Source organism: Felis catus, chromosome A3, assembly GCF_018350175.1.
Source record: "Felis catus isolate Fca126 chromosome A3, F.catus_Fca126_mat1.0, whole genome shotgun sequence".
NCBI lineage: Eukaryota > Metazoa > Chordata > Mammalia > Carnivora > Felidae > Felis > Felis catus.
Window position 1 is genome coordinate 13,980,155 of NC_058370.1, and position 18,490 is coordinate 13,998,644.

Genomic DNA, 18,490 nt, shown 5'->3' on the forward strand with positions numbered 1-18,490 from the left:
ACAGGCCTGGGGCCCAAATTCAGCCTCTCCAGATTAGCCTGTGGGCTACAGAAACTAGCTTTGTGTATTCCTACCCTGGATTATACCTGAGTTTCTCGACCTTGGCACCAGTGACATTTTGGGTTGGATAATTCTTTGTTGTGGGGGCTGTTCTGTCTACATAGCGTATATAGCTCATCCTTGGCCTGCACCCACCAGATGCCAATAGTCTGCTTCCCCATCAGTCATGACAACCACAAGTGCCAAATGTCTTGTGAGGGACAGAATTGCCCCCTGTTGAGAACAACTGCTTTATATTGGGTAGGTTTTAGATGTATTTCATCTAGAAAAGCCTCAGGGAAGCGATCACCTGAATTGTTTCTGTTTTTATCTTTCAGATGATGGATGCAATAAAAGGAACGATGACAGAAATCTACAACGATCTTTCTAAAAACACTACTGGGAGCACAATAGCCGAGGTCAGAGATGACACATTCCTTATTTGCTAAGAATGTTATACGGGCTGCTGTAAAATGGTGCCAGGAAGCTGCTTCTCTGGAAGTCCCTCCAGGGCGCTCTGCTGATTGTGTTTGTTGGGAAGGGCGTTTCTTTACTTTAGTCACAAGGCTGGCTCTGTGGTGAGGATACACACAGCTTTGTGTGATCGGTTCACTTCTAGTCAAACGGCCAATACTGGAGCCTGAGTTAACCCCCTAGTGAAACCTGAGATTAATCAGTTCCTTTGGCCCCATGTATAATTGTGTCCTGGCTCTCTGTAAGTTTGGACATTTTTATCCAAGGGATCCTTGTTGTCTTAGGATTTGCATACTGAAAGCCTCCACAATTGTGTGGTTGCCTAGGGAATAAAGCGGTTAAAACATGAAAATGTCCACTTAGGAAGTGACCATTTGTAAAAACAGATCTCTTTGAACTGACTTCTTAGGCCAGGCTAATTCATTGTAAGCCAGGTGCGGAAGGGTCACCAGGTGAAATGACAAGTGAAAGAACTTCTTGAGGTCATCGAAAGTGATGCTGGAGACAGGGAAATTCCATGCAAGCCACTGACCTGTGGGGGCCGGCACTCAGAAGAAGAGAAAATCTCCCCCAGGAAGGTGTCCTAATAGGCTTTCAGCAGAGAGCAATGTGCATATAAAGCTTTGAGAGAGGTCCGGAAGGAAATCAGTGAGTTCCCGGGATATTTTGCTCACGTGACCATCTCTGTGATGAGACCAAGGGTTGGTATGTGGTTGAAAACACAGATCCGTAACGTCTCTCTTGAAACCTTGGGGTCCAGAATTTTTCAGAATTTGAAAAGGTAATATGCAGCTACCCGCCCCAAACAGTACAACGTTTCTGCTGTGAAATATGCTTGTTCACACAAATTAGGGTTTCTCCACCTCGGCACTTCTGACATTTGTGCCAGATGATTCTCTTTTATGGGGGCTGTCTTGTCCGTCGTAGGGTGCTTGGCAGGTCCCTGGCTTCTACCCTATTGGCAGTAGCACCCCTCCATTGTGACAGCCTCAGAAGTCTGCAGTGTCGTGGAGGGAGCGGGGAGGACAAAGTCACCGTGGTGGAGAGCCACTGTGGTTATCAAACACTGTAAATAGGGCCCATGTTCAGGCGGGGTTTATTTTTCCCCTCCAAATGAATTTAACTCCTCCCTCCAAAATTACCCTTTGGTTTCCAGAGATGTTAGGCTTTGGAGTTTCAGGTGAATAACTATAGATTCCATCTACAATGTTAGGTAAGAGGGGCGCCTGGGTGGCTCGGTCGGTTGAGCAGCTGATGTCGGCTCAGGTCATGATCTCGCCGTCCGTGTGTTCGAGCCCCGCGTCGGGCTCTGTGCTGACAGCTCAGAGCCTGGAGCCTGTTTCGGATTCTGTGTCTCCCTCTCTCTCTGCCCCTCCCCTGTTCATGCTCTGTCTCTCTGTGTCTCAAAAATAAATAAACGTTAAAAAAAAAAATTAAAAAAAAATGTTAGGTAAGAGATCAAACACAGCTAACATTATTTGCTTTAGTTTCACTTTTTTAAGACCAAATTTCTTTTTTTTTTTTAATTTTATTTTTTATTTTTTAAAATTTACATCCAGATTAGTTAGCACATAGTGCAACAATGATTTCAGGAGTAGATTCCTTAGTGCCCCTGACCCATTCAGCCCATCCCCCCTCCCACAACCCCTCCAGTAACCCTCAGTTTGTTCTCCATATTTATGAGTCTCTTCTGTTTTGTCCCCCGCCCTGTTTTTATATTTTTCTTTCCCTTCCCTTACGCTCATCTGTTTGGTCTCTTAAAGTCCTCATATGAGGGAAGTCATATGATAATTGCCTCTCTCTTACTAATTTCGCTTAGCATAATACCCCCCAGTTCTATCCACGTAGTTACAAATGGCAAGATTTCATTCTTTCTGGTTGCTGAGTAATACTCCATTGTGTGTGTGTGTGTGTGTGTGTGTGTGTATACACACCACATCTTCTTTATCCATTCATCCATCGATGGACATTTGGGCTCTTCCCATACTTTGGCTATTGTCGATAGTGCTGCTATAAACATGGGGGTGCATGTGTCCCTTCAAAACAGCACACCTGTATCCCATGGATAAATGCCTAGTAGTACAATTGCTGGGTCGTAGGGTAGTTCTATTTTTAGTTTTTTCTAATTTTTTTTTTTTTAACATTTATTTATTTTTGAGACAGAGAGAGACAGAGCATGAACGGGGGAGGGGCAGAGAGAGAGGGAGACACAGAATCGGAAGCAGGCTCCAGGCTCTGAGCCATCAGCCCAGAGCCCGACGCGGGGCTCGAACCCACGGACCGCTAGATCATGACCTGAGCTGAAGTCGGACGTTTAACTGACTGAGCCACCCAGGCGCCTCTCTATTTTTAGTTTTTTGAGGAACCTCCATACTGTTTTCCCGAGTCGCTGCACCAGCTTGCATTCCCAAGGACCAAACTTCTAATCAGGCCTTTCATTTATTTGTTATTATTATTATTTTTTATTTATTATGAAAATCTGTTCCTTGTTTTTACTTTATTCATTCATTCATTTTTAAAGTAAACTCTGTGCTCAACACGGGACTTGAACTTACAACCCAAGATCAAAAGTTGGATGCTCTAGCAACTAAGCCAGCCAGGCACCCTCCTCCCGCCTTGTTTTTACTTTAAGTGGCTTTTTCTGGAGCCGGGATTTCTTGGAAAAGACAGACAACTTCTATAGTTGACCCTTGAAAAGCGGGTTTGAACTGTGCTTGTCCATTTTATTTGGAGTTTTTATATAGTATAGTACTGTAAAATGCATTTTCTCTACCTTGTGATTTTCTTAACATTTTCTTTTCTCGAACTTACCTAATCGTAAGAATACATTGTCTAATACACACAACATCTGTGTTTCGCTGTTTATGTTTTTGGGGAAGCCTTCCTGGTCAACAGTAGGCTGTTAAGTTTTTGGAGAGTCCAAGGTTACATGTAGATTTTTTGACGGCATGGCCTGTGGGTGCCCTGGTTCCCACTCCCACGTTGTTCAAGGGTCAGCTGCATTTCGTTTTCGGAAGCAGAGTTCCTGTTGAACTTGGGATAACCCACTGGTGCCCACCTCTCTGGACTGCAGCGTCCAGCTGCTTACGCCTCACTTGACCGCGTGGCGTTGACTCTTCCAGCCGGTCAGCCCTGTCGGTGAACGCCATCCAGACCCGCCTTCTAAGAGTCTTACTCTCCCTCATTCCAGATTCGCAGGCTGAGGATCGAGATCGAGAAGCTGCAGTGGCTGCACCAACAGGAGCTCTCGGAAATGAAGCACAACTTGGGTAAGTCCTGGTGAGCTGGCCTGTGCCGAGGGCGCTTTTGGGCGTGAACTTCTCCGCGGCTCTGGAGGCGGGTGCCTGCGTGAATGGAGTCAAAAGTGGGCTTGGGGATGTGATGTCCCGCTGCTGGGGAGACCACAGGATCCTGGAGAGTCTAACCAGTGGACACGAGGTGTAAGAGCAGGTGTTGTGGGGGTGGGTTCCTTCTTTTCTTTTCAAAATAACCAACATCAGTAGTAGGAGTAGCAGCAGCAACAGCCGTAGCTGTTCCTGTTTACTGAGCTCTGACTCAGCAACCGTTTTAAGTACTTTGCCACGGATCCAAATTCTCACGGAAACCCTTCTGGTGAAGAGCTCTGTTATCCCCGTTTTTAGGTAAAAGAGAGTGGGGCACAGACATGTTGAGGAAGTTGCTCAGAGTTACACAGCTGCGATTCGGGCGTGGGCACTCTGGGTCCAGACCTTCCCCCCGAACCACGGAATATTGGGCATTTTTACAGATTCTCAAACACTTGGTGTGTGGCCCGCACTGCGGAGAAAGCTACTTTGCTGGTTGGTGCAGACTGAGTGCTGTTTCGGCCTATCGTTGTGTGTCCCTGTTGTGAAAGGCTTTCCCCCCAAAGGGAGAGCACTTCCCTTGAGACCCTCATGTAGTGTCAGCCTCAGAGCCAGAATGCTGGAGGCCGTCGTGTCTCCCTCGTCACGGGGGCAGGCCCAGGTGTGCCCCCTGTCACGGGTGACACACGTTGAAATCGTGCATCGCAAACTTACCTTAGGAGGCCGCCCTGTTGCCACGCAGGAAGTTTATTCGGTTGTTGTGGCTGCTTGTTACTTTTATGCGGGATCTCTCCATTAAAAAAAAAATTTTTTTTTTTACATTTATTTATTTTTGAGAGACAGAGAGAGACAGAGCACAAGTGGGGGAATGGCAGAGAGAGAGAGGGAGACCCAGAATCCGAAGCAGGCTCCAGGCTCCGAGCTGTCAGCACAGAGCCCGACTTTTGGGGCTCAAACTCACAAACCGTGAGATCATGACCTGAGCCGAAGTCGGACGCTCAACCCACTGAGCCGCCCAGACACCCCAGAATCTCTCCATTTTGAAATAATTAGCTGCATGTTTGAAAAAAAAAAAAAAAAAAAAGTACCTGCGGGCAGGCCAGAACGTGCCCATGGTCTGCAGGCTTCTAGTTAAAGGGACAGAAAGCTGGCGTCTTAACACAAGTGCAAGGGGGTAATTTTCTTTTCCTGGTGTTTTTTTTTAGACGTGTACATGTGTGATGGTGTTTTGTTTTTGTTTGTAATTTTCAGTAAGAGAATCTTAACAAATTTTAGCGGGATCATTTACTTTTCTTTTGGTGCGCAGGCCACCCCCGCCCCCCGGGGTGAATGGCATGGGAACCTTCCTATCTGAAGTGAAATTAGCGAAGCCTCAGCGGACTGAGCACTTTGGTAGTTGATCGGTCAGAGCGAGTCACAGCGCCCTGTCTGGTAGATTTACTCCATGGCCACTGAGCTCACCGAATAGAAAGTGTGTCTGAGTTCTAGTGCCAGCTGTGCCCTTATTGGCTGTATGCCTCAGTTTCCTCATCTATGAAAGGGATTTTTTTTTTTAAAGCTTATTTATTTATTTTGGAGAGAGAGAAAGGGGGGGGGGGGCAGGGGTGAGGAATCCCAAGCAGGGATCCCCACATGGGGCTCGAACTCAGGAACCATGCGATCATGACCTGAGTCGCAAGCAAGAGTCCAACACTTGGCTGACTGAGCCGCCTGGGCGGCCCCCCAAAGGAACGGTCTGGTTAGAGCTGGTCTCCCAGGATTAGTATGAAGGTGAAGTGAGTTGATCCAGGGTGCAACACAAGGTGCTTTGTAGTATTTGGTTGCTAGAAAAGTCCATGCTGGTGACAAAACTCAGAGTGGGCTTCGTGGAAATTGGGTCACGGGTTTATTCGACGACTTCCCCCAGGATCCCCGTGGGGCTCCGGCTCCCTGCGTGCTAGGCGCCTGGTGTTCTCTCTCCCCGCGCAGCTCTGTCTGATCACGTGACGAATTCTCGCTTTACAGATGCAGATATTGGGGCTCGGCGAGGCTAGGTTACTCGCCTGGGGGGCGGGGGGGGGGGTCGCACAGCTGAGCCCCCTCCGAGCCAGGACCCGCACCCATGTCTGTTGGAATCCCCGTCCTGGACTCCCTTTCCGATCTGGTGTGAAAGTCTCCAAGCCCCGGGCGGGGGGGTGGGGGGGACCAGTGATGCAGCCGATGTCCTCCTCTCCCCTCGCCCGGCAGAGCTGACCATGGCGGAGATGCGGCAGAGCCTGGAGCAGGAGCGGGACCGGCTCATCGCCGAGGTGAAGAAGCAGCTGGAGCTGGAGAAGCAGCAGGCGGTGGACGAGACCAAGAAGAAGCAGTGGTGCGCCAACTGCAAGAAGGAGGCCATCTTCTACTGCTGTTGGAACACCAGCTACTGCGACTACCCCTGCCAGCAGGCCCACTGGCCCGAGCACATGAAGTCCTGTACGCAGTCAGGTACGGCCACGCGGGGCCTGCCGTGGCGGGTCTCGCCGGACCACCGTGACCGTCACGCACGAGCGGGCAGCGTGCGCGCGCCCGGCAGACGCTCGAGGCACGGCTGTTGTGAACGTGGGGCCTCGTTCTGTTACTTGCCGGACTGTCGTTTCATGTGGCAGTGGTTCTCGGTGCGGTGATTTTGGTCCCCACCCCGAGACACCGGCAGTGACCACAGACGTGTGTGGTCATCCTAACCGAGGGGCGGGCCGCCGGCCTCCGGAGGGCAGAGGCCAGGGATGCTGCTGCCGAACCCCGCGGGGTGCGCCAGACGGGCCCCCCTCCCGCCCCCCTGCCGAAGAATGATCTGGCCCTAAATGTCAGTCGTACTGATACTGAGAAATCCTGCTCTTTAATTATTTTTTTTAAGTTGGATTATTTCGAGACAGAGAATATGTTTGCGGGCACGAGCGGTGGAGGGGCAGAGAGAGAGAGACTCCCAAGCAGGTTTCGTGGGGTCAACACAGAGCCCGACTCACGGCTGGTCCCATGCCTCTCGAGATCATGACCTGAGCCGAGATCATGACCTGAGCCAAAATCAAGAGTTTTTTACAGTTAGCTTATATTTCTGACAAACAGTATTAGATTTATTAGCTTATTACTTTTCATTTTGAAGAATTTAATTTAAAATTACATAAATAGGAGCACCTGGGTGGCTCAGGCGGTTAAGTGTCCGATATCAGCTCAGGTCATGATCTCACTGTTCACAGGATGGAGCCCTGCGTCAGTGTCTGTGCTGACAGCTCGGAGCCTGGAGCCTGCTTCAGATTCTGTGTCTCCCTCTCTCTGCCGCTGCCCTGCTCACTCTCTGTCTCACTGTCTCTCTCTCAAAAATAATAAGTAAAACGTTAAAAAAAACACAACAAAACATGAATAATACGACCAGGCAGTGTGTCTTTCACACTGGCAAAAACTGGAAGGTGATAGGTGACCACGATTGAGAAGCACTCCAGCGGCCAGGAGTTGGCAAATGCTTTCTGTGAAGGTCCAGGGGATAAATAATTTACGATTTGTTGAAGCTGCTCTACTGTACTGATTTAGGGAGAGGACAATCATAGACAAGGTGTGAGTGGTGGGCGAGGCTTTGTTCCAGTAAAACTTTATTCACAAAAACAGGTAGCACTGGTTTGCCAGCTCTCGCTCTAGAGAGATCTCGTGTATTTCATTATTTTAAAAAGGCAGTATTGAACTGTACGTTGTTGGGTCCTTTGTCCTTCAGGGAGATGTCTTCCTAATGGCTCCTTTAAACCTCTTCTAGCGGTAGAGTTAAATCCTCCTATGTTCTGTAATGTGTCTGATGACCCATTGTTGTTGTTATGACAAGATGGCCAGAATGTCCTTCAGTTTTCCTTTGTGGCATCATAATGTCCGTCCTTCCGAAATTCCTCTCAAATGCTCTTTTTCAGTTTGTCCAAGCTCCTACCATCTCCAGAGACTCTGTCTTTGCCGTCGTGTCGTTTTTCACATGGGTTTCCCAGCCCTGCCTCGGAAGGAAGGAAGTCTACGGGGATAAAATCGATCTAAAATTAGAAATTGTGAAATGAGTAATTCTAGATCCCCGATTCCAGGCTGGCCCTGCTGATGGGCTTCATTTGTTCTCCCGCCATGCTTTTGGGTCTGGGATGACTTAACAAAACGTGAATTAATGAACTACTAAAAATTCACATATTTTCACACAATGTCTGGAATTTCAGCCTCTGGAAAACTTTGGAGTCCTGGCCACTTTGGGCCTGTTCTCCTGGGTGGGGCTGAGCAGAGGTGCCTCTGTTACAGACAGCGGTCGGGTCAGAGTTGTTCCGAGCGATGGCGTGGCCTCGTGCAGTGCGCGGCTTCCTGTGGTTCTGGAAGCTGTGGCCCTCAGCTTATACGTGGCTTCTCTCTTCCGTCCCCCCCCAGCTACTGCTCCTCAGCAGGAAGCGGACGCCGAGGTAAACACAGAAACACTAAACAAGACTTCTGGCACACAGGCGGCCCCTACGGATGCCGCCAGCACCTCGAAAGACAAGGAGCCTTCCACGGAGAAAAGCAAGGACAGCGGCTCGGTGAGTAAGCTGCTCGCCTTTGGCCAGTGACACCAACACTTAGGGCCAGGTGGCGTCTCAGGACCTGTCCCCATGCCTGTCTCCTCTGCAAGTCCCATGTTGTGGGAGGTCTGTCTTCAAGGTGGGGCAGTCAGACTGCTGGTGGGGGTGACAGGCTTAGCAGGCCTCCTTTTCACCAGTGGGCATGCGGGCAGGGACAGAGCGACGCGGAGCCCGAGTTGACATTCGTGTGATTCGGCAGCTGCTCTCTGGGGACTCTCAAAGCTTATCACAGTGTTGTCCAGTAGAACCTTCTGTGATGATGGGAGTGTTCTGTGTCTGCTCTGCCCAGTATGGTATCCACTAGCCACACGTGGCTGTTGAGCCCTTGGAGGGTTGGTGTGAGCAGAGACTCTCGCACTTGGACATTTTATTTAATTAATTCAAATACAAGCAGTCACGCGGTGCTAGTAGCTGCCATATTGGCCAGGAAAGGTCGCACCCCCTACTTCCCAGTGTGTGGCATATGCAACATGGGTCGTCTGCAGAAGGTATTTTCGGTGGCACATTGATCATGTTTTACATGCGTAGTCATCATGTATTTATTTCAGTGTGTCTTAGGAGAAGAATTAAGTTCTTATGCCATCAAAACCCTTTGATTTCATTGACAGTATAGCCTGGTAAGAGGTTAATGTGAAATGAAAGCGAGCTGACATAGTTTTGAAGTAACATACCTCCTTTTTGGATGTGGCACAAATCTGGACGGTAGGTAGGTCAGTGAAGGAAGTTGAGGGCACAGTGAATGTTCCAGAAGCTAAGGCTGTAGAGTTGAGTAAGGGCGCATCCCATTGCTGTGTTCCACCCTCTTCATTCTGGGAGACAGAGCACAGGTGTAGGGCCACCCCAGCTGACCTGGCCTCCCCTGCCTGAGCATACCAGGCAGAGGGCACAAAGGTGCCTTGGGGGCAGTGATGAGCACCCCCATGGATCCCTGGGCTTCCCTGGGGGGCTACATTGGCCCCCGTGCCTTGTGTCCATCTCTCTCTTTTTGTATTTTTAGACCCTCGACCTTTCTGGCTCCAGGGAGACGCCCTCCTCCATTCTCTTAGGCTCCAACCAAGGCTCTGGTATGTTGCCCCCTGGTGGGTGAACGGTGCTCTCACATTCCTCACGGGCAGAGGGGAAGCCATTTTCTCAGGGAGATCTTTAAGGGTTTATGGCAGTGGTTTTCCAACCACTGTGGATCCTTAGGGATCTTTGGGGGTGCCCCGGGCAGGTCATTGTGGGGGGGGCGAGGGAGTGGCTGGGCAAGGTAGCTTTCAGGCACCCTCCAAACTGATCAGTATTTACCTCCATTTGTTTTATTTATGGGGGTCCCACATAAAAGAGGGTTCTATTGCTGACCTGGGGTGGGGTAGAGGTGTGCATGTAGCTCGGGCATTTCTTCTACCCTCAGGGAAATGACCACAGTAAATTAAACCATCTGGAACTCTGTTCCTGAGGTCCCAGCATCCGCAGTTAGTGGATGAGGGCACTTGAGCCTTTAGGGAAAAAAAACTTTTTAGGTGGATGATGTTTCTGTAGAAACCTTTCTTCTTGGGGAATAACCCAGTAGGCTGTTTTGGGCTGTTTTCTGAGACTGAAATTTTTAGTTTTTCCTCTTACGTGGGGTTTGAGCTACCCTGTGTTCTTGCCCAAAGGGTCATTTTCCTGCATCCTTCCGAGTTTTGGGTGATTGCAGAGGGTTCAAAGAGGGTGTCCCCGTTGAGGACAATTTGCTTACTTGAAGGTCCCTTAGCTCCAGGATCTTTTTCTCCTTTGGATGATTCCCTTAAGCTGAAAGCCGAAAATTTTATTTCCTGTCTCTGTATTAAGTGCGCCAAGGAAGAAGTTGATGTCCTTTGTTTGCATAGGTGGGGACGGTTTCCCCAGGGGGCTGGAGACTGGGATTCAGATGGAGGGCGGGGCTAAGAGGGAGTAGCAGGAGCGGACTTGAGGGAGAATGAGAACTTGGCATTAAATACGATTGAACCGCCTATTGAAAACCTACCTCTCCCTTGCCTTCAGTCCCCTGACTAAATCTCTGAGAACAGTTCAGTTTAGCGCTAAGATGCCTTGCACATCTCTTTGATATTTTCTAGTTTCTCCTTTTCTCAAAGACTTACCTGGACCTTAAGACTACGGTTTGGTTTTCATTATGTGTATTTGTAGAGCTGCCCCCTATCTGTGGTGAGGATTTTGGATTTTCTGCCCGCGATCTAGGTAGCGATATACAATTCCTTTTTTACTGAAGTTTAAAATGAGTTTAGAGTAAAAACCTGGAATACGCAGGCTGTAGGAGGGTTGTGGACGGGTCAGAATTGCCCAGGTGGTGTGAGCGAGGCCCAGGGTAGGGGGACCATGGCTTCCGACAGGGGGTGCTGTTGAGGTTTTGAGCAGTGAGGTGGGATAAGCACGGAGCTGGGAACTTTGGAGGGCGGCGTGCAGTATGGAATCTGTCTCATCCAGGGGGACTGCAGACGGGACGCTGGCTGGGAGATCTGCCCTGTTGCACTTCTCGGTGACGAGGTATTCCCTAGCCCAGGGGCAGAAGATGTTGGTGACTTGGTACTGGTTGGGTGGAGGCAGAGAAAATAATCTTGGAGGAGTCCCTCGGTGACAGGATCGGGGGGAGGGGACAGGGAGGGGGCGGGATCGGGGAAGGGAGGGGAGGGCAAGATCCTGAATTCCGCTTTAGGTTCTTGGAGGATGCATGGCGCTAGGCTTTTCGCAGAGGGTTGGAGGCGTGTGAGAGTTTGTTGAGTGTCTCTGGGACCAGGTCCTGTGCTAGGGCTGAGGATTTAGGGGTGAACAAGACAGAAGGCAGACAACTCCTGTCTTCTGGAGTTTTTTTTTTTTAATTTTTTAAACGTTTATTTATTTTTGAGACAGAGAGAGACAGAGCACGAACGGGGGAGGGTCAGAGAGAGAGGGAGACACAGCATCGGAAACAGGCTCCAGGCTCCGAGCCATCAGCCCAGAGCCCGACGCGGGGCTCGAACTCACGGACCACGAGATTATGACCTGAGCCGAAGTCGGACGCTCAACCGACTGAGCCACCCAGGCGCCTGGAGCTTTAAGGGAAGTCAGAAGAGCATTTAATGGGTGCTTAGGAGAAGAGCATGAAGCGGTTGGACACTTCATTGTGTTTATTCCCAACTCTGGTGAGAGAAGTTACTGTTCCCATTATGCAGACGAGGACGTTGAGGCCCAGAGAAGTTAAGTTACATGCACAAGTAACTCAGTGACTTAACTACTGGAGCCTGGACTTCAGTCCAGAATTCTCTGACCCCACACGTGCTCTCACCCGCTGCGTTGGGAATACTTAAGTTGACCCCTAGGAAATCGTGAGTCAAAAACGGTTGGCTGTTTTGTGTGGCTCAGCTAATAAGGCACCGATGTCTGGGGAAAGTCAGGGCTGTAGATGTGGCTTCTCCCCGCTGCCCCTGCTTCCAGATCTACTGTTTCCTTTCCTCACCTCCCTCCTTCCCCAGCTTGGTTTCCACGGCTCATCCCAGCAGCACCCTCGCTAATGGAACCCAGTCTCCCACACCTTCTGGTTTTCTCCACGTGTCCATTTGGCAAAACCTTGCCTTGCTCAGACCCCAGCCATCTATCTCTTAACTCCCCTGCAGCCAGCATTGGAGCTCAGCCGGAGAAGATCGCTCGGGATACACTCATTCCACCACACACGCTGATCTTGACCGCCGACCTCAGAAGCACACATTTCCATCTGCCTGGTCATCTTACCAAGTTTGTTGCATTTCAGCCTCTGTTTGCACTCTCCACAAGTGCAGTTTCAAACCTCCCAGCCCGTCCCTCCAATGTCACTGACAGCACATGGCACTGCCTGTTCCTTCCGGGGAGCACAGCCAGGCCCTGCCTCCCCTTCCAGCACCCAGGCCTCCTTCACGCCTTCCTCCAGCCTCGCTGGCCTTTCCGTATCCAGCCTCTGTCATAGCCAGATGTCGTGTTCAGCTGCTTCCTTCCCTAGGCATTTAAATATCCTCCTGTGCCTCCAGCTTCTTACCTTGACACCCTGCATCTGCCCCTAGAGCGGTGCTCTCCCCTAGAACATTCTGCAGTGATGGCCTGGTTCTGTATCCGCCCTGTTCCCTGTGGTAGCCGCCTGCACACATGGCTCTCGGACCCTTGAACTGTGGCTGACGTAACTGAGGAATAGAATTTAACATTTTATATTACTTTATTTAAATAGCATCGCGGAGCTAGTGGCCACCATATTGAACCAACGGCACGGCCTCCGGGCTGCCCTGCCTCCTTCCCCAGCCCAGGCAGACGTGTCCGTAAGACTCGTTCGGTCCGGTCACCACCGAGCCCTAAGCCCTGAATAACCGCGGACCTTTTAAATTCGAAATGGTGTTTTGAGACCTTGTCTCGCAAAGAGACAAGGTTAGAATCCCAGGGTGTCCTCAGCAGGAGGGACCTTCTCTACGGGTCTTGGCGAAAGGAAGAGGTGCATCCGGGACCGCACTCAGGAGGCGTCCGCGTTTCGGACTCGGGACGAGGCGGGACGGAAGGCATATTAGCCGAGGGGGAGCACCATGGTGCTCCCTGTCAGAAACTGGAGGAGAAGGAGTGTTTTCCAGGAAGTGTTGCTGTGACAGCCCAGAGTGTGAGCAGGAGGGAGACGGAGGTGCCCGGGGCCCAGTTAGGACGGTGTCCTCTGTCTTCCCCCTTCCTCTGTTTCTCACCCAAGCCAGTAGTTGTGTCAGAGCAGAAACGCTGACTCGTTCGCTGTCCTCTTCGAACTCCTTGTCGTCTGACTTCCGCCAGCTCTTGATGTTGGTGACCGTGCAGATGAAACCTTGTGGAGGAAGGAGGGCTTTGGACACACCGGGGTTCTCCGTGCCTACTGGTGCCGGGAGGGTGTGGTGAGGAGTCTGGGGGCGGGAGAAAGGTTCCGTGGGGGTACGTGCCTCCTTGCTATTTGCTTGTCTTTTAAGATTTTAGGGGCGCCTGGGTGGCTCAGTAGGGTAAGCATCTGACTCCATTCCTGCTCAGGTCACGATCCCATGGTTTCTGAGTTCAAGCCTCACATCGGGCTCTGTGCTGATAACGTGGAGTCTGCCTGGGATTGTCTCTCTCTCCCTCTCTCTCTCTCTCTCTGTGGCCCCCCCCCCCCAAGTAAATAATAGTTTTAAGATTTCAAAGTAAAACATGCATATAGTTATAGTACAGAGACAGTTCCTAGGCCCTGTCCCCAGTGATGTCTCTGGTACTTCCCTCCTTCCTTACAAATAACATATTTCCCTGTTGTCCTGTTTCTGAGCGTTAGTTTTAGACCTTGCTTGCTGGCTTCTGGTTTATGAAGGTGAGGGTTGGGGTCACTGATGACCGCTCTTCTCCCCTTCCTCCCAAATGATGGATGTCACCATTTCTGTGCTCTGGAGGTTCCATGGGTCAAGGACAACACTCATGCTTTAGTTCTGGATTTGAGCGCTAGCGACAGCGACTGTGGACCCCTCTCTCGGCGGTTCCCCCCCCCCCACACACACACCCCCACCCTGACCGTGTTGAGACCGCCCTCTGCTTCGCTGTGACTTCCCTTCCTCGAGGTTGAGAACAGGCACATTCGGACCCTTAACCGCCCCACGCTCGGCAGTGGGCCAAGCCGGAGAACTTCAGTCCGGGTGCCCGCCATCCTGAGCGTGCTGTGCGTTGCCCGGCCCACCGAGTGCCCTGATGACGGCTCCGTTCTGGCACGGCTGTGCTCTCTCCTGGAGTTTCTGTTTCCTTCTCTCGTCGTACCTTTCGTGATTTCCCCACCAAGCTCTTCACCGTACCCCTTATTTTATTGAAACTCCTTTCATATCACTAATATCTGGCTCTTCGTTTCCAGACGTTATTTGTTGCGGTCCCATCATCGTGGCTGAGGACGTTGGTCACTCGATACGTCATCTGTAGCCCCTTCCTCAGTCCTCACCGCGGCACCTTCCTTGCCCTCCCCTCCCGGCCTTGTCCTCCGTCAGGCTTGGCGGTAGAGGAGTTTTCATTCCCCCAAAAGAATCCGGATTCCTTGGGTGCTGTTTCCCGCCTTAGTGTGGTTCTCGCACCTCTGGTTTTGCTGGTCGGATTAGGCTGCTGGTGGTTCTGAGAATTGCGTTTCCAACATGCTGAAGAATGTGGCCTACAGAGTTGCTTTTGCGCCATCGGGTACCTCGCTTCCCGCCTGTAATGCAGCGCTGTGTCAGTGACCCCTCCGTTCGTGGTTTAAAAATGCCCATTAGGACAAGAAGCCCTCGTCGCTGTGAGGGCGTCGGGTCGGAGAGTGGCGCGGAGAGAATAGGGCTGACGGTGCTGAGTGCGTAGCGGGTGCCTGGCTTGTGGCGACCTGAGCGTCCTGAGGGACACCGAGGCTGCCGGGGCCGCGTGTCTTCAGCCCACGGCAGCTGTGTGGCAAGCATCCCGCCTGCGCCCCGGCCATGCCCCGGCTACCCAGCCCAGAAGGGGAAGTACGCCCCGCCCCACCGACGCGGCCGGGACCCGCGGAAGCCTCGTGCTGTGCGTGCGTGCGTCGTCGTCTTGTTTTCTGCTGTCGTCGTGAGCGGCGCGTCTCGCTCTGCCCTCCGCGCTTCTCAGCTGGGCCTCTCGTGGCCGCTGAAAACCGCGGTAGGAGACGAGAGCCAGAGTGTACGGTGTGCTTCGTGGAAGGGCTCAGCCTTGGCCTTGTCCATAGAGGTCCCGATTCTCCCCTGCGGTGGTTGGCCGAACCAGCCAGTGCCCCGTGTCCCGTCTGCGTGAGGGCCCAGGTCCCGTGGACGGTGGCCGGCCCGGTCCGTGGTGCAGGTGCCGTGCTGAGCTCAGGCCCGGTGTCTGCCTTCACCTGACTGCACCGTTGTGGGATTTTTGTCCTGTTGGACGATGACCGAGCGCACCGCTTCCCAGAGACCTTCGAGAAGAACCATCCGCGTAGGCTTCACGGGTAGGGAAGAACCAGGAAGAGGAGGTGTATTCAGGAGTGCCAGAATACTGCCCCCTTTTGGTCACTGATGCAAATGGCCATAGAGAAGTCTCCTGAATGAACACATCACCTTGGAGACTTTTCTCTCTCTCTTTGCCACTTGTCTTCCAAAACAGGAACACGTGACTAAGTATACACGTTCCTTGGTACCAGGCGGTAAGAAATGGCACTCCCCGGCTCTGATCTGGTCCCTTTCTCACTCTCATTCTGTCCCCGAGCTTGACTGTTGGCTTCTTTGAATATTACCATCCCACCTCCAGAAATTTAAAAACAAAATTTCATCCCAGCCTCTCTGAACTTGGCAGATGATCCCCGGCTTGATGGGGCCTTGGCATGCTGACGGGTCCCTTGCCGTCACCCGTGCTGGCCTGAGCTGAGCTGCGTGGCAGCTTACGGACTCCCTCCTCTGCCTCTTCCTTCACCTGCCTCGGATCTTCTCAGCCACTGTTGAGCTTTTTGTGGTCACGCGTCCTCGAAGCTGTCCTGGGTCTTATCTCTGGTTCTGTATCCTCCAGGGACCCTGCAGCCTGTCCCTGATGGGAGTCCGTGGGTGTGTGTGTGTCCAGCCGGACATAACCATTCTGGCCTCTCCCTCCTCCTCCTCCTCCTCCTCCTCCTCCTCTTCCTCCTCCTCCTCCTCCTCCTCCTCCTCCTCCTCCTCCTCCTCCTCTGTGATCCTCTCCCTTAGGTGGTTCGGTTATAGGTCTGCTTTTCGAGTTGTCTGTAAATTGACTGAAGAAATTCTAATATGAGGAAGGAAAAATATCGCCACATTTTGGTGCCTTTTTCCAGCATCCGGCGTGGACACAGAAGCACCTGAGTGCTTGGTGTCCTTCTGTCATGGCCGCGGGTCTGCGGTTCCAGGTACCGCGTGAGAGGTGCCTCCCTGGGCACTTTGGTGCCCTCATCACCCATCTCGATTCTCTGTGATGTGACGCCCTTGGGTTTGCCTAACCGGCCGTAGAGTTGTGCTCTAGAGACCCACGTGCGCTGGGAGGCGGCGGGAGGCCGCCCGGAGGGGAGCCGCGGGGCAGGGGGCCGGGTGGCTCTGCTGCGGTGGAGGTGGCAGGAAGGCTCAACGTGGCTTCTTGTTGCTTGTCCTCCACAGACCATCCCCGGGGCAGTAAGTCCAGTTGCTGGGGCAGCAGCGACGAGAAGCGAGGATCCACACGCTCCGAGCACAACGCCAGTGCCAGCTCGAAGGGCCTCCTCCCGAAAGAGTCTCGGCTGGACACCTTCTGGGACTAGGGACAAGTCGCGACACAAGCCACCCACCCCGTGGAGGAAAAAGAAACCAGACACCAGGGCAACGGGAAGCGGCAAGGAAACCTGAGACAGGAGAGCCTCCTTCAGACTTGAGAATTCCAGACACCCCGACTTGGCCTTGGCCCTCGACACGGAGGGCAGCCCACACTACAGTGCGTCCGGCATCAGCAGTGACTGAGGACTGTTTGACCCACACGAAATCTATGCTTTAGATGTAAATAATGTACAATTTGTGGATGTCATTGAACCTAGAGGACCTTCCCCTTTTTATATTTGTATTGACTTTAACTTATAAAAAAAAAAAAAAAAAAGAAGAAAGAAAAAGAAAAACGATTAAAAAAACAAGAAACACCCAACCACAAAAGGAATGTTTTGACGTTGGAGGGGGAGGGATGGTTGGTCAGCCCGGCTGTCCCTGTGGCATGGTGACTAGGCCCCAGGATCGCTGTGGCACACAGGCCCTCGTCCTTGGACGCCCCGGGGGAAAGTGAGCCGTTTTCATTCATACGTCTGTATGCAGCACATTGGAATCAGGAGTTTTCGGCACAGAATCTGTGCCGTCGTGGGCACATCACGTCAAGCCATTGGCCCCTTTCCGATACTACGTTACTGTGTTATAAAATGCAAGCTCTCTGGCCCCGAAGGACAGGGAGAAGCTAGTTTATTTTGTGTGATTTCGGCAATGACTACTCGAAAAGGGAAGAAATCAGGTCCTTGTTTACAGAAGATACACAGAAGAAGCAAGCCCCGCTCAGCTCGGCCGAAGAGAGCAGAGAAAGTGTTAGGCGTCCTAAGCTCTGGAACAAAGAGGAGTCTTTTCTTTGCTTTGTGGTTCCTTTTACACACACTCACACATACTTGGTAAGAGATGCTGTGCCTCTCGGAAGTGAGAAACTCAAAGGCAGGATGCACGCAGAGGACATGGGAGTCCGGGATGAAGCATGTATGTATTATTTATACGATGGGATTTTACGTTTTTATGGAAGCATGAAACAAAGGCAGTGGGAGAGAATGCCAGACACCGGCCACGCTCCCTGTCACACTACGTATACGGTAGTACCATTTTGTATGTTGTGTCGAACAAAACGCATTGAACAAAGCAAAAAGGTGATGTATGTATATGAGAAAATTAACTGTACGGTATCATTCCAGTACATTCTGTTGTATATTTTAGTCCTGTTTACTTTCTCTTCATTGTTGATAAGAGGATGTGAATTGTACAGTTTCCAGCTAGTTCCCCATACATATTAGAGAAGAACTAAAAAGAGAGTATAGAAGAAGAAGAGAGAAAGAACATTTGTGAATTGCAGGTGTCAAAAAAAAAAAATAGCCTAGCTGGCCTTATTTGCGAAGCCTAATTGCTTTTAGCATATGGAAGTATTTTTTCACATTTTCTTTGTATAAAATTTGTATTAAACTTAAATATCTTTTTCGATGACGGCGTTTCTTTGTGACTGAGCCAGTGCACTCCCACGGTGTGCTTTTTTGGGTTCCACCCCTCCCCCGGTTTTTTCAGATTCTTCACCTTTTTTTAATTAAACTGTTTTGGAAAAATGGCTCGGTCGTCCTCAACTTCGCAGTTTTCCATTCGGTCGGGATGGCCGTGTCCGATTGGCACGCCCCAGCACAGGAGTCGGGGCCGTGAGAGCACAGGAAGGATCCCCACGGGCGGCGGGCACACTGGAAGTTAAGGGCCCCCGGTGGGCGTTTTTCCCGGGAAGCCCCGGCTCCTTGGAATTTACTGACAGAGACCGAGAAACGAGGGGGAAATCCTGACCAGTCTTAGCAAGACAGCGAGAGGGGAGGCGACGGTCTTTCTGTGGCTTGGATGGCGGGCCTGA

General features: G+C 51.4%; 1 protein-coding gene across 1 annotated transcript in view; it reads left to right on the forward strand.

Annotated features, from left to right (window-relative positions):
* Window positions 1-18,205, forward strand: part of ZMYND8 (zinc finger MYND-type containing 8) — a 125,509-nt gene extending 107,304 nt beyond the window's left edge. Inside the window, 6 exon segments of the mRNA XM_011280734.4 lie at window positions 378-458; window positions 3,704-3,782; window positions 6,063-6,302; window positions 8,238-8,383; window positions 9,423-9,489; window positions 16,492-18,205. Coding sequence (XP_011279036.2) covers window positions 378-458; window positions 3,704-3,782; window positions 6,063-6,302; window positions 8,238-8,383; window positions 9,423-9,489; window positions 16,492-16,631 — 753 coding nt within the window. The 3' untranslated portion in view covers window positions 16,632-18,205.
* The last annotated feature ends 285 nt before the right edge of the window (window positions 18,206-18,490 follow it).